General features: G+C 38.0%; 1 protein-coding gene across 2 annotated transcripts in view; it reads left to right on the forward strand.

Annotated features, from left to right (window-relative positions):
* Nucleotides 1–16,227, forward strand: part of ipo11 (importin 11) — a 96,345-nt gene that overhangs the window by 66,945 nt on the left and 13,173 nt on the right. Inside the window, exons 24-29 of one of the 2 annotated variants that reach the window (XM_058069566.2) lie at nt 111–191; nt 3,627–3,722; nt 4,008–4,121; nt 4,601–4,722; nt 10,509–10,604; nt 12,629–12,713. In XM_058069566.2, coding sequence (XP_057925549.2) covers nt 111–191; nt 3,627–3,722; nt 4,008–4,121; nt 4,601–4,722; nt 10,509–10,604; nt 12,629–12,713 — 594 coding nt within the window. Of the gene's footprint in view, nt 1–110; nt 192–267; nt 748–3,626; nt 3,723–4,007; nt 4,122–4,600; nt 4,723–10,508; nt 10,605–12,628; nt 12,714–16,227 lie in introns of those variants that run through there. The other variant, XM_058069569.2, reaches the window with a different exon arrangement.

The raw sequence follows: 16,227 nt of genomic DNA on the forward strand, positions 1-16,227 counted from the left end.
TGAGCCATTGATTATTATATCCCTGCGGATGTTCATGTCGAACTTCATCTCAGTTGCATGGTATGTATTTGTTACAATGTTCTGTGATTACATTTTTTGTGTTTTCACAGAACTTTGCCGAATCACTGTGTCAGTCCTTCTGTGATTTGCTGAAAGACATCACGAATGATGGACAGGTCCAGGTGCTAAAGGTAGGTCTTACCTGCTCCTATATCATGTGTTAACTGTCTTTACTAAACTCTTTCTTCTGTCTGCACCGACAATGAGTGGCCCGTTTATGCAGAGAACATACTTCATGCACATGTGGCTCCTTTGTTCTGGCTTCAAGCAGCATGGCAGCCCACACACAAGTACCTTGTATGATCTACCACATCTGGCTTTTACTTTGAAAAATTCACGATGAGTCAAATCAGAGACATAAGTGTGCCTGTGTGTGTTAGGGGGGGCTCCGATCGGTGGGAAACCGATTAGTATCGGCTGATTTCTGTGAAAAAGCATGTGATCGGCGTATTCCCATAAACGCCTTTCAAAGGCACTACAGCAAATGTGGGCAAACTACGGCCCCAGGGGCCACATGCGGCCCACCAAGCGTTTGAATCCGGCCCGCCAGTTGCTTTCTAAGTCAACTTTTAACATACAAACTGGCAACATGACTTGCAAGTCGGATGTCTTATTTAGTAAAAAAAAAATCGAAAACAAAACTGTAAAATTAAAGTGCTCCTGAAAAAAGGGACATGAGAACATACAGCTGATAGTATAACACTTTTACAGATAAAAAAATCTTATTTGACAAATAATTCAAGGAAAATTTTTAGCATAAAATTGTGTGTGTGTGTGTTAAATATATGTTCTGGTCCCCCGGACAATTTTGTTAACTCAACGCGGCTCACGAGTCAAAATATTTGCCCACCCCTGCGATTGTCATAGGAGGTACATGAGTGAAAATGAAAAAGCACTTAACACTCAAAATTCCGATGTGCCTGAACGCCTCATGGTGCAAGGAAAAAACAACAGAAAACCTAAGTTTGTTGATTATTTTGTGCATTAAAAGTGTTGAATCTTGACGTTTTCATTTATACTGGTGTTCCAATCCACTGTGAGTGGGACTTCCTCTTGAAAATTAGGTTTTGTTGTTGGTTGTGTGTATTTTTATACTTCAGATACTACTGTATCATGATTGTTGTACTTTCCCCTTGAATATGGTATTAAATTAGTGTGTAATTGAACTTGAGTAATTGAGCTTGAACCATAGTATATATTTTCCACCTTTTGTTGCTATGTGAGGATTTTAGCATTCTTTCTAAGATGATATTCGGATTCAGATTGCTGATTCCGTCCCTTTTTTGATTTTAATGTTTTGTTTTACATCATCATTGAAGCCGGAAATGGTTTCATTCAGATATTTTGACCTCAGATAGCGCCTCTAGAAATATATTTTAATTACAACTTAACAGAACTAACCTTACCTGACCCATCTCGTAGGTCACAGCCCCAATTAAAAGGAATGATCTTCTTACTCACCAAGTCCTTTTTTCCTACTGGTGTTCTCCTGGCACATTGCTGTCTTTTCACAATCAGAATCAGTATTATTTGCGGATGATACTACTGCTTTTTGTTCCGGAGGGAGTACAGACGAAGTCATTAGAAAGGTCAGAGAAGAAATGGTCACACTAAAAAGATGGTTTGATGATAATAAATTGCCCTTGAACCTAAGTAAAACTAAAATAATGCTGTTTGGTAACAGCAGAAAGGACACGTACCAGCAAATACAAATAGACGGTGTAGACATTGAAGGGTGAAGGAAAATAAATTTCTGGGGATCACAATAGATGAAAATATGTATATAATATAATATATATTATGTATATATTATTATATTAATTAATTATTATATTATGTTATATATATATATAAAATTGTATATATTATATATATGTATATAATATATTATATTATAATATATATAATACAATATATTGTATGGAAATATGGGGTAATAACTATAAAAGCAATCTTCACTCGCTAAATGTTCTGCAAAAAAGGTAAGTAAGGATAATTCATAATGCCTCCTATAGAGAACATACTAACCTTATTTCTAAAATCACAAATACTTAAACTTGCTGATATAGTTAATCTTCAAACAGCTAAAATAATGCATAAGGCTAAAAATAACCAATTGCCGAAAAATGTCATCTAATACTTCCCTACAAGAGAGGAGAAATATGATCTCAGGAAAGAACTACGTTTGAAACACTTATATGCTAGGACTATGTTAAAAAGCCATAGCATTTCAGTATGTGGAATCAAACTATGGAATGGATTGAGTTAGGAACTCAAACAATGCACAACAATGAGCGAATCCAAGAAAGAATATAAGCAGTTGATGTTTGCTAAACACAAGGATGAAGAGTCTTCAACCAGTCATGATGTGCTATACATATCACTATATTGACGGTTACTATGGTACCCATTATGTCATTGTATGGTCATATCACCTCATACTTTGGGGTTTTTTTGTCACGTACCAAACAAAAAAAACTTAATTATATTAGGAAAGCAGGAAGTGAACAAATGTAACAGTTACTGATTGTAAAAGTACCAGATGGAGGGGTAGGATTTAATAAGCTTTGCTTCTTCCTACTCCTTTTGGACATGTGGAACTGTGAACTGATTATGTGATGCACTCAATTGTAATCTGATGCATGTTCAAATGAAATAAAACATAGAATCAGAATCGCGTTTATTGTCATTTTATTGCATACCACGATATTTGAGTGCAACGCCACGGTGCATTTTGTAGAAAATAAAAATAAGGAAAATAATAAAAATAAAACAAGGAATAAGAATATAAAAGTGTCAGGTGTGGTTCAGAATAAATAAATAAATAATAAATACCGTATTTTCTGGACTATAAGTCACACTTTTTTTCATAGGTTGGCAGTTCCTGCGACTTATACTCCAGAGCGACTTATAAATGAGAAAACTATTTATGTTACATAAACACTGGACACCTTTTCTATTCATGTTTATTTTTTGTGTAGCTGTACCATTATGTTAGCATATCTTACACCTATTCATTCTGTTCTCTATTCTTTTAATGTTAGAACTTGCCTTTCAAGATATCGTAATGTCTGTTTTGGTCAAGTAGTTTGTCAAATAAATTACCCTTAAAAAATGCGACTTATGTATGTTTTTTTTTTCTACCTAATTATGCATTTTAGTCCTTGTGCGACTTATACTCCGGAGCGACAGAAAATACGGTATATGTACATCAAAAACAATAACCTATACAGTAACAAAATGTGGAATTGCAGTAACCAAAATGTGGAATTGCACATATTGTGAGTTTCTCTTGAATGAATGAATCTATTTCACATCCCGTAGTCCCGCATTGCACATTATGAAGCTTATTGTACATAACAGTGAGGTGTGTGTTTTAGTAGTGCAGTATTGTTCATTTTTGATTGTTCATTGCAGTGATGGCTTTGGGAAAGAAGCTGTCCCTGAATCTGTTTATACATCATCGGTTATTTATTTGATTGTATTTTTTGATTATCACAGTTTTCCTCCTGTGATTATCCTTGCTTTCCTTATCCTTCAACTTCCATCCTTCTGTGTTTCTGCAGGTGGTAGAAATAGTTTTAAAGGTTAGCCCGATATTTGGAACCCACATGTTCCAGCCACTGCTGCCAGCTGTCTTCAGGGGCATAGTGGACGGCGAGGTAAGTTTTTTTTTTTTCTTTAGGTGTTTTCTTGGTTTCACTTATTTACACACGTGTTACATGATTGTCATTTGTTTTTTTTGTATCGAACGCTTTCTTTTGGTCATGTTTGTGTCCTTTTCTGTTGCCAGTGTATAATAGCATATATTGATCATTCAGCATAGTTAAAGGTTATAGCCAGCCACCATTGTGCTTTCTTAGCACGTCTACTGTACCTCCTCCAGTGTCTAATGACCCATTAGTTAATTAAGGTACATCGTATTCTATACTTGTGTTTTTGTACAGAGATATCCCGTGGTGATGTCCACCTACTTGGGCATCATGGGCCGCATCCTTCTGCAGAACTCAACCTTCTTTTCATCTCTGCTCACTCAAATGGCTTCAGAGTGTGGCCAGGAGGTGAGATTCAATGTCTGCCCTTCAATTCTGTCTCCTCAGCAGTTTCTTTGAATGCCTCTTTAAGAAAGTGCCTGTGAAAAGTGAGTCATTCTGAAAACCGAGCTCAAAGTGATGAGCCGTGCAATTGCAAATGGTACCATTTTCCGGCACTAAGTTAAAGCTCCTATCCTTTTATTCTGAAACTTCTAAATTGTTTTTGCCCCAACCATAGGGAGATATTTTTTTCACCTACTGTTTATAACTTGGCCTTAATATAAATGGATAAAAAGAAAGAATATGCTGTTTGAAGAATCCCTCAACTGTCACTTCACAGTGCAAAAACGCTTCCCTTTTTGTCCCAAAAGGTTGGGTGGTAAATGGGGCTGAGAAAATAAAGAAGGTCGATTATTATAAACATCTAAATGAATTCAGCAGTCCCACAAGACCACTGACTTCTTCCTTTTTGTATTTAACAAAAACATCAAACCCTTACTCACCAGATTGACCAGCTTTTGGGCAGCGTGATTGAGATGTGGGTGGACCGCATGGACAACATCACGCAGCCTGAAAGGAGGAAACTGTCGTCTCTGGCCGTGCTGTCTCTTTTACCATCTGACAACAGGTAAGAGACATCTGTCTCTTGGGTGCATTTGGGATTCACAAAAAAGTGGATAGCCCCCATCATGTCACCACATAACATAAAGAGGTATTCTCATACCTGTTCTATAAGGTTTTGGGGGCTTAAATTATGCCTATTTTCACTGCACGGTACCTACTTGGCATGGCATGTTTTTCTATTGACCACCAGGTACTATGAAATAGTATTTCTAGTGTTGCTGAGAGGTAAATACAGGAGACATGTTCTCCTTCATTGTTTTGACTAATTTATTGTAATTTCCACAGTACAATTTTTTATTGAAAAAAACAACTCTCCATGTACATTGGGAAAGCAAGAATAGGTCATTTAAGTTTGTTTTTAAGGAACAATTCCATATTCTCTAAAACGAATGCCTTGTTTTTGTACAGTTTTGAATGAAACGTCTTCAAAATTCTTCCAAGCCGTTACTGTGGGTTTATATATGATAAGCTTTTCTTGTGATCCTTCTGTTACGCACACTGATGCACTTTTTAATCAAGATCTCGGAAGGCTGGCGTTTCTGCATTCCTGATGGTGTAATGTCAGACAGCCATGAAATCCTTTGTCAAGCTCCCGTGCTTGCTCGACATTGCCAATCGGATATGACAGCCTTGGCTGGTTGGCTGCTGCATGACAAATCAACTATCCCACATACCATCACAGCTCAAATTGGAAGCGGGTTCATATCTTGGTCCGAGTTTTTCCATAATTTATCCTTTCTCTTAGAGCGTTTGCAAAAGTTGTTAGGTTTTCAAAGTTTCTACAACTTAATCTGTTAGCAGCTTGTACTGCTAATTTGACTAAAAGCAATCCAACTAACAAGGTCAACTTGTAGATAAGGGCAGTGTTTAGCCCTACAAATTAGCTGCTAGGTGTAGCAGATCAGACGCACGCTCGTTAAAACTCCACATTTAAGTCGGAAACTACAAAATGACAGACTTGTGCTTCTTGGCTTTACTTGGCTTAATATTCAAGCGGTCTTAAGTGGACTTTGACAAATCTTGAGTCAACAATACCAATCAATATTTGGACTCTGTTAATATTATTTTAGATCCCTGGATTTTATGTCCTCACATTTGGTCTCTGTGCACAATCATCACTGAGCCACCCAAAGCCTTAACATTACAATCTTATATGAGTGATCCCCCAATATGGAAATGTATCATGTGGCCAGTAGGGGTGTGAATCTCAGCACTGAGGACAATTCGATACACATCTCGATGCACTGCCAGCGATACGATACACCCTTTTCACGATACGATGCGATAATCATTTAGTTCAAATCAATGCAATCCCATATCATATGATGCAATTTCTTGCGATATGATGCAATTCAACATGATGCAAATAAGCAAAGGTTAAAAATGGAATTCAGTATGGTCCTACAAAAAGTATTTAGCTTTATTCCTTCTAGGCACTTGGCAGTAAATTCAACTAAAGTGCTGTTTGTCTTTCTTACAATGCACCAGCAATGCAGCAACTTTTCAAAAACAACTTTTCTTCACACTTTCACATCAGCTATGCAATTACAATAGCAGTGGTTCAGTGGTGGATTAAAACAATTAAACAATAATTACTGCTGTGAAAAGTACAGTATGCAGCAACAACAAAGTTAAAGTGACACTTTCAACAGTGCAATCAATGTTTGTTTATATTCCTGTCTGCAAAACATACTACTAATAAACTGCTGAAGTGGAAAAAAAACTTATACCCCTTTAAAATTGTTTCAAAATTGAGGAAGAAGCCAACTGCTCTGTTGTTGTAATGTCACCTGCTGTGCTGAACACTCGTTCAGGGGGGGGGACACTTGTTGCAGGGACGGACAATTAGCTCCTGGACAATTTGGAAAGCAACGGAAGATCCGCTTGTTCTGACCTGATTTGCTTGGTTTGTCCCCAGTGTCCGACGAAGAACTAGACGGGAGACGGCTGTAGACTTGTTGGGGTGTCCCCTTTTTTGGGGGGGGGGGGTCTGCATGTTTGTCTGCTGCCGTTGTACGGCTTCTTAACGCGGCATTCTTTTCAAATGGCGGACGTTTTGTGGAGCTTTCCGCCGTTCTTTGAGAATCCGTAGTGTTTCCAAACATACCATTTAAACGTTGCGGGTGGGTTAAATATAGAAACTTCCACGCTGCTGCTGGCGTACGAACGTCCATGCTGTTTTACTAGTAGTTGTATGTGCTTCATGGCTTCCGTCCGTATGCAATACATAACACCAAATAATGATGGCACCTGGGGAACAGCATATGGGCTGAAGTTTAACATTAATAAAACGGCGCTTGCATTGGATTTTACCGATACCCACAAACGCATTGTGATGAATCTAGATTTCACCCGTCAATTGCATCCATACCCAGTGAATGAGCCGATGCACTCGCATCGTGCTTATGCGCATCAATGTCTCGATTAATATCGATTATTTTCCACACCCTTAGTGAGCAGTAATCGCTTTGTCAAGCACTCTTGGCAATTGCACCACCAAAGCAACTGAGGGTATTTATATAATCAATCATGTTGAATCCATCCGTGGTGTTTCTTGACAGTGCATCATAGATGGCTACTTCCCGTTCATACGTCGCCAAAGATCGCTGGTGACTTTAATGGTCATGACATGAAAATAGCAGTCCTACATCGAATTGGCCTTTTTTATTCCCGCTGTCATTCACTTTGACACTTAATTTGCTGTCCAGTTTGTAATGTTTTTTTTCTAGAAGCTGCAAATTAAAAAAAGTAGGTGATAGATGGTAGCCTGAGCCGCTCAATGGGTCATATAAGAAATGAATCAGAGAAAGAGTTAGTAGAAACAGCTTAGAAAAGAGCAAGAACGTCACAAAAACAAAAGCTGAAAATGGAGTTTGTCAGTTAAACAAGTAGACATATTTGTTATAATAAAACTGCCTAATTCTTTGTAGTCCCCCATTGTTTGCACAATTGCTGATTGCTGAACTCCACTGAAGCGGTATTATCCTGCTCAGTGCAACACGGGCAAACAAAACATTCAAAACGTTCCGATTGATTATCGTCACAGAGACGGCTTGCAGCCAAAAGCAGGAAGTCTGGTCTTCCTTTCTTAATTATCTTAAATTAAACAAGAACACATTTTAACATATGTCACTCATGAAACCTATAGATAATGTAGACACCTACTTTAAGGAGACCTTTAGTAAGATATGGAGAGCAACATCTGTGAAATATTAGCTTCCGGGTGCCATGTAGCGGGTCTGTAAGTTGAGAGAGCAGTTGGCTGGAGCAAGTTGTCCTCCACCGCTGAGAATGACTGGTCATGTAGTCCGACGAATTCAATTATTTCACTGATTTTATTATACTGATGTTTATTCATCTGATTGTCACATATGGGTGGGAGAGTGTTGCCAAGCATTGGCTGCTCGGCTACTGTTGCTGCTCGGTGGGCCTCAAACTCACCATTCTCCGCCAAGTGTCTGTTCTTCAAATGCTGAATTAAATTTGTTGTGTTGAAGCTTTTTAACGTGCCCTCACAAATCTCACAAGTTGCATATTTGGACCAATGGACCCGTACCTAAACCTCATCCCAGTGTGTATCTGTTTGCCGATATGAACATATTGGAAACCAGCAGTAATACTATAACAGGCTGCTACATTTAAAGCCACAGTAGCATTGTGTGTATCACTGTGCCTTACAGGAAACTGTAGCGTAAACTAAATATCACAGGATTTGGTGTTGCATGTGTAATCCAAGATTGCTGAACCAACAAAAAAACGCTAGCCCTCCATGTTGCCCAATACAGAAATATATTGCGTGTGATTATTTACTGACAATTTTGATTTCAGAAGTGACGGCGGACGAGTGGTTAGCACGCAGGCCTCACAGCTAAGAGACCCAAGTTCAATTCCACCCTCGGCCATCTATGTGTGGAGTTTGCATGTTCTCCCACGCATGCGTGGGTTTTCTCCGGGTACTCCGGTTTCCTCCCATATTCCAAAAACATGCTAGGTTAACAGGCGACTCCAAAATGTCCATAGGTATGAATGTGAGTGTGAATGGTTGTTTGTCTATATGTGCCCTGTGATTGGCTGGCCACCAGTCCAGGGTGCACCTCGCCTTTAGCCCGCGGTAGAAAATGAATGAATGAAAGTTAGACATTACTGATTGGCCAGTTTGTTTGCTTGTCACTTTCAGACTGTTTGATATTGCAAATTGGAGTACCCAGCAGCGCCGACCTGTCAAACGTTAGAAAAGTAATCACCGCAGGCCCTGGAGAAAATTACAACTGGCGGGTGTGTTTAGTCGTGTTATGAAAGGTAATGCACTATTTTAAGGTATTTTCATTTCGGATATATGGACCTAAAGCACATAAGGGGCGTCCAAACTTTTTCAACTGTTGGGGGACTGTGAAAGGCCGGGAGGATTTTCAATATAAATGCACACCTGCCAACATACTCAGCATGCAGTTTGACTCTTGATTACGCTTGTATGCTTCAGTGCTCTCTATTTTGTTGCATTTTGTTGGCTTAAGTTTTGAGTTCAGTCTGTCCTTTACAGATACATAAAGAGATATCAGTCACTCAATAGTGTTTCAAATTGAGGGGGCTCTGTCCCCCAGTGAGAGCATGCATTAAACCACTGAGATATGCTCAGACATATATTTTCAGAAAAAAGTGCACCTCAGTTTCCTGATGTATTCGTATGAACTTTGGTCTTTGCTCTTTTTTTCCCCCAAAATATTTCAACTTTCTTCTTAAATCTTTGAAAATTTTCATTTTGTAATATCATTACTTTATTTCTACGATATTTTGGAATTATTCCCATTATATAACAACTTTTCCCCCAATCTTATATTCCAAAATTACAACTGTATTACCTCCGCCAAGGTTTTTTTTTTTAATTTAATTTTTTTAACTTGAAAACTCCTGAATTAATTTGTATGAAAATTAATTTGTGGGGATGTGGAAGAACTGTTTACATTTTGGGGGTGATTTGAATCCAGGAATTTTTTTAAGGGTTTGTTAATATTGCAAGATCTGACTATTTTTGGCATTTCTGTATACAACTCGACGAAAAATGGTCGTGAAAAGTTTCCAACAGGTTTTATAAAATATACTATTATTTTGGTATAAATCACAATGTGGGTGCTTCTCTAATATTGTTTTGGTCCTCATAATATTATAACTTTTAAAAAATAAATAATAAAATCATGTAAAATAATATAATAATGAAATAAAAATAAAAAAATGAATGAATCAATACAAAATTTAAATAAAAATGTAAACGCTATGCTACTAAAATGACATATTTCTCGTAATATGCCAACGTTATTCTTGTAAAATTACACCATTTTTTTATTTCAACTTTCTTCTCACAATATTGAACTTTACTCCCACAATATCATATTTTTTCCACCCAACTTAATTGGCCAAATGTATTGGCCAATTTTAAATGTAGAATTTTTTCAATGTATCGTGGGCCAATAAAAACAGCTGCAAATAGCTCTGGGGCACACTATATTTTGATTGTCCTCTACCTTCCTTGATTATTTTCCACTGTGATGCATGAATGATGCTCCCTCAGATGTGCATGTTTTGAATAGGATGGTTACTTTGAAAATGCAAAAGGTAAAAGGTTGAGGAAAAAATAATTTTTTCCCAGATTTTTTTGGGGTTGCCATGTGTTTTGGACAACCAATTAATCACTCACAAGATTGAAGAGATTGTTGCACCTATTCCTGTTTTGCTGCAAACATTTTTGTGTCATCAATGGCCGTGACTTGTGTTGTCATTTGTGTGTTTCATCAGTGTTATCCAAGACAAGTTTTGTGGCATCATCAACATCTGCGTCGAGTCATTGCATGACGTGATGACAGAAGATCCTGAGACAAGCACATTCAAAGAGTAAGTATGCACGTCTTTTTAAAGGTATTTTTTAAAAGCTTCAAGCTAAATTTGAGCTGGTAAAAATAGACTATAAAAACCTCTCTCTCTCTCTCTCTCTATATATATATATATATATATATATATATATATATATATATATATATTCATTTTGCTCATGTTATGTATGAGGTCCGTTTTCTGCATAATACCTATTATACCAGTATACTCGTCCCTCACCACTTTGTGATCTGAACTCTATCCCATTTTGTCAGAAATTACACAACACACAATTAACACAAATATGAATTGTGGAGAAATAGGGTATCTGTGTGGCAAATACCTCCCATCCTGGTATCTTTTCATCCAGCCGTGATTGACAGAGGCACCTTTTCCTCTCCAATGTAAAGAGCAAGTATAGCAGAGCATGTCTCAGTCCTGGATCGTGACTGATGGGGTGGGGGGGGAGCGTTCGAAGGGCATTGATGGAGCACATTGTAGTAAAAGTTGAAATCAGTTTGAGAGGAAAATGTCCCATGTACATATAGCTCAGTGTGGAAGAAGATACCACCAGTCGCTCTTTTTTTTTTTATCCAAATCTGCCACTTAGTACGTTTGGCTCATTTCCAACCCAAAAGCGGGGGGGGGGGGGGCTTCTCTCCATTGTCAACTTTTCTAACTCTAAATGCACTAGTGCCAAAATAACCTTGAAGCTTTAGCAGAAAGGTTGGCTTAAATTCTTTGGCTTCCTTCTCTCCATGTGAAATATTTGAGTTGTAGTCTTTCTAAGTGCAGTGCTGCGTTGGAGGTGTCACAAGACAAAAAATGAAATAAAAACATTAATTAATCACACAATTAACACAAATGAATGCAATAAAATCAATACATTCATTCAGTTAATAAATACATTTTGCCGGCTTTGATATATTGGTCAAGTGCATGCGTGTCTGTTCTCCTCGTGTCTCACCTTCAAATAGGCAGGAAGAGAGTTCACTCATTGGTATACAGGTAGACCAACAGCATGAAGAGAGTGACCCCTTTGCTCAGTCAAACAGTCTCGGTGCAGTCTCGGTGGGCGGAGGCGGGGCTGTTAGCATACACACAGAGTGCAGAAGAAAAGCAATCTCATCTCGTTCTCACAGACGTGTACCCGTCACATCTCATGAACCATCTCATGAAACCTTATGCTAGGTTTTCTGGACTATAAGCCACACAAGACCAAAAATGCATCATTTGGTAGGAAAAAAACATACATAGGTCGCACTGGAGTATAAGTCGCATTTTTTGCGGGTAATTTCTTTTACAAACTACTTGACCAAAACAGACATTACATCTTCTTGGAAGGCAAGTTCTAACAATAAAATAACAGATAACAAATAACAGTCTGAATAGGTGTAAGATATGCTAACACAAACTATGCTAATCACAAAAATAAACATGAACAGAAAAGGTGTCCAGTGTTTATGTAACATAAACAGTTTTTTTCATTTTAAGTCGCTCTGGTCATTTATAAGTCAAAGGAACAACCAACCTATGAAAAAAAGTGTGATTTATAGTCCAGAAAATACAGTATATGGGAATTTCTTCCAATTATAGGTGAGCAGAAAAAATGTCTTCCAGCCTTAAATCCTAATTGGCAAAGGTTTTTCTAGTACTACGGAGCACACTTTCCATAAATATTTATTGGCAACGCTCATTCGCATTTATTTAAATATATAGTACGCTGGAATGTTGATACATTGTATTTGGATTTTCTTAAGGACAATCCAATTTTCCTAGTCAAAGGCAAGATCAGTGGAAACAAAATAACCCTCTGGACTATATGTGCTCATAATAAGGTTACAGAGACTATGGACTCAGCAGAAAAGCTTCTTTTGTTTTGTTTTTGCATTCCAATTAACCAACATCAATACGAATCAATATTCCTTTGTGTGAGTGTATGTGTGTGCATACTACCTATTCTGAAATTTTGTCCTGCAGCGCAAGTATATGGATGGTTATTAATATTGAGGGGAATATATATTTTTTTATTATTGTGTTTGCAGCTGCATGCTGATGAGCCACTTTGAAGAGCCCAAGCTGAGCGATGATGAGGAGCCACCGACCGAGCAGGACAAGAGGAAGAAACTAGTCAGTCAACAACACACATCCACACACAGCTGTCAAATACCCTTCATCTCATGATACATATACACTACTGCTCAAAAGTTTGGGATCACTTGCAAACGTCTTTGTTTTCCAAAAAAAAACAAATTTTCATGCTCACAAACAATTTTTTTCCATTTCGCAAACAATTTTTTTCCATTTCACAAACATTTGTATCCATTTCACAAACAATTAAAATTAATCAGATGATTTTCAAAGAACAATCTACATTTTTGCATAGAGGCCTACTATCAACAACTGTCAGTCCTCTGCATCAATTTCCTGGTATGGCTGCTAATACAAGTTCATCATTTCATAAGGCTAATAGATTATTAGAAAACCCATCTAAAAATCGAAACTAAAACTAAAATCTCTTACCACGCTGTTAACTACTCCCTTCAGAGAGCAGCACAATCTGGGTCTAACAAGGACAGAAAAACGATGCACAACTGTGCAAGAAGACAAATATTTGAGAGTGTGTAGTTTAAGACAAAGACGCCTTACAGGTCGTCAACTGGCAGCTGCACTAAATAGTACCCGTCAAAGACCAGTGTCAGTATCAACAGTGAAGCGGTGACTTCAGGATGCTGGACTTCATGGCAGGATTGCCAAGAAAAAGCAATATCTCAGACTGGCCCAAAAGAATTTCCAAGTGATCCCAAACTTTTGAGCGGTAGTGTATTTCAAACATTTATTTGCTTGAAAAACACCAACACTACCGGTCAAATGTTTAGACACACTTTCTCATTCAATAGCACGAGGATGTGTTCAAACATATATTGAAACACTAATCATATTACTCAAATGTAGCACACAGATGTAACTTCAGTTTCTTAAAACTCCAAATTCTTCAGCTTTTGAAACCACTTACAGTGTCCCCCATCGTTACTTTTAAGTTTTGTCCCTCCTGGATGAAAGACGGGCCATGGTAGCATGCATAAAGTCAATGTGATGTTGGGAGAGCACCGATAAGCATCTTCATAAGAAATGAGCAGAGAGATGCTCGCGGTATATGTGCATGCATGTGGGGGGATTAGGCTTTCTGTAGGCAATGCTCAACTTCTGTTTCTGAATATGTATCCCCCCCCCCCCCATTGTATTCCAAGACCATTTCATTGCAACGGTCGAAGAAGTACAGCAGTGTTTTGTTTTTGTTCTGGTGCATGTTCAAGTGTTCTTCCTTCTGCAGCATATGTGTGCTTCCTGAGCGCTATCCCACTGCACTTATCACCTCATCCCAGACCCTGACTTCTTGCTCCAGGGAATAGAGGAGACTCAAAAGTCGCACCTCGTCCTGCTTGTTAATGCATATGCTTGTGTGCTGCAGATCTGTTTGTGCCATACACTTTGAGGGAGAAAGTTTGTGAGGCAAAAGTGAGATTGACATTTTAGAGGACTTTTTGACTCCAGTTTGACTTTCGTCTGGCTGCACTCCCTTGCAAGTATTTTATGTGTTTAAGACCATGTCTAATTGTCCCTAATTGGGTGAGGAGATAATGGTTATATCACTCTCAGCGATCCATTCTTATTGCTGAGATGCTCCGACTTAAGCTCCGCTCTGCCGGGTTGGGAAGTTTTGTTCCGAGAGCTCAGTAAATATAGACCTATATTGGATTTGTTTGTTCATGTACACACTGTATCATAGCTTAGTATATTGACCTACATTGGATTTGTTAAATTTTTCTGTATGCAGCTCCCATAATGGAAAGGATACCCCTGAGCTGTACTGTACCGTACCGTCGCTTGTAGGCCTTAAAATGATGAATCTTGTGTTTCTATCTATTTATACACAGATGGATATGAAATGAAAGATAACTCGATCTGTTCATCATATGGCACAGATTGTCCAGGGGAAAGAGCAACTGTGATGTATACGTAAGCAAATGCAGCTTTTAATAACTTTTGGAGGACTTTCCAAAGTTACAAACAGAAATGCATATTAATGTACTATTTACTCTAAAATTAGAAAGTGGGCCCAAAGGAGGGGGGTGGGCGGGAACGCTTTTGCTGATGAGAGACTAAGTGGACTTAAAACTGTTTTGCAGACATAAAAGTAGCAATTTACATTTGTAATGAATATTTTCAATCAACATAACAGCAAAATGCTTTGTTATTAGTTTGTAAAGGCACACCTTGCTAAAATCACCATTAAAGTTTGGCCAAGCTATTAAATTGAGCAGTGCTTAACTTGCTCTTTGTTGCCTGCACCTGGAAATTCAATGTATAGGGTATTTGTATTGTATTGTGTTGTAGCAAATGTGCTGCGTAAAGTACATGGTCACTACTTGGTAAGGAGTGCTTTAATACAGAGTAGATTTGAAGATACTCATGCATTATGATGAATGTTCCACCCTTTGGCAACTAAGACTATCACAGCCTTTATTATGCTTAACTTTTAATAACTCATACACTTGTGTTATTGTTGATATTAAATACCCCCTCTCCAAATTACATGCAAACCAAATTAAAACTGATATCCAGGCTCCTATTAAGCAGTCATTTTGTCTCCGTGCCTGAAAGTATATAAAAAGGTCATCCACCTATTTTTTATGAACGTGGAATAAAAATCCAGTGGCTGCAAAAAGCCCGGGGTGTCAGACTGTCCCTTGAGCTCGTCTTCCAAATTTTACTCTGTGTGCTTTGTGTGCTCTGCTCTGTGTGCACATTTGTGTGGTGCTTTGCATATCAGATAAACCAGGAAGAAGTAACCTTTCCAACAAGTTTCTGTATATCTGCAAATTATGGCTACTTTCAATAGGAGTATCATTTTGAGATGCTTTTTTATATGTATGCTATAAAGGACAACGCCAGGCCAATGCAACATTATTTTGCACAACATTGCACCTCTTCTTGCAGTCTTATATGCAGTCTTGTATACAATGTCAATGTAAAGCTTTGTCATACCCTCACATTTTGATAATATAGTCATACATGTAGTCGGAAATTACAGTACAGGTCAGTGCCAGGACCATGAGCAACCTTTCATACCTTGGTTGACTGTCCTATAAGATCGGATAAGTGGCATAGAAGATGAATCGATGGAAACGGAATCTATTAAATAAATGATACAGTTGAGAAGTTTTTGTTGAAAAATTTATGCAATTTGTGTCGCCGCTTGATCAAAGGGTAAGAACGGTTGAGAACCACTGCCATAGACAATAATAATACAATAATTTTTACACAGATATAGATGCTGATTTTCTGCAAAATAAAGATTACCAAATATATAAAGTGGGTTCATTAATTTCTTATAGCTTGTCATTTTTTGTTGTGGCTGTTGACAGCTTGGTTGTGTACTGATGAAACATTGGGACATGCAGTTTTGCAAGTGCCTCTGGATAAACGTACTCACCTTGTGTAAATCTTAAGCTTAGAGGGGAAGAGGCAGAGTATTTTTTCCTAACTTACTCATTTTTGTCTTGTGTGGTGTGGGGACCCTTGCTTTGGTATAATTCTTCCAGTCAACTACATTCCGTTATTTGTCGTTGTGTTGGGCTCT

The sequence above is a fragment of the Doryrhamphus excisus genome, linkage group LG3, assembly GCF_037039965.1.
Source record: "Doryrhamphus excisus strain RoL-2023G ecotype Guam linkage group LG3, RoL_Dexc_Guam_v1.1, whole genome shotgun sequence".
Taxonomy (NCBI): Eukaryota; Metazoa; Chordata; class Actinopteri; order Syngnathiformes; family Syngnathidae; genus Doryrhamphus; species Doryrhamphus excisus.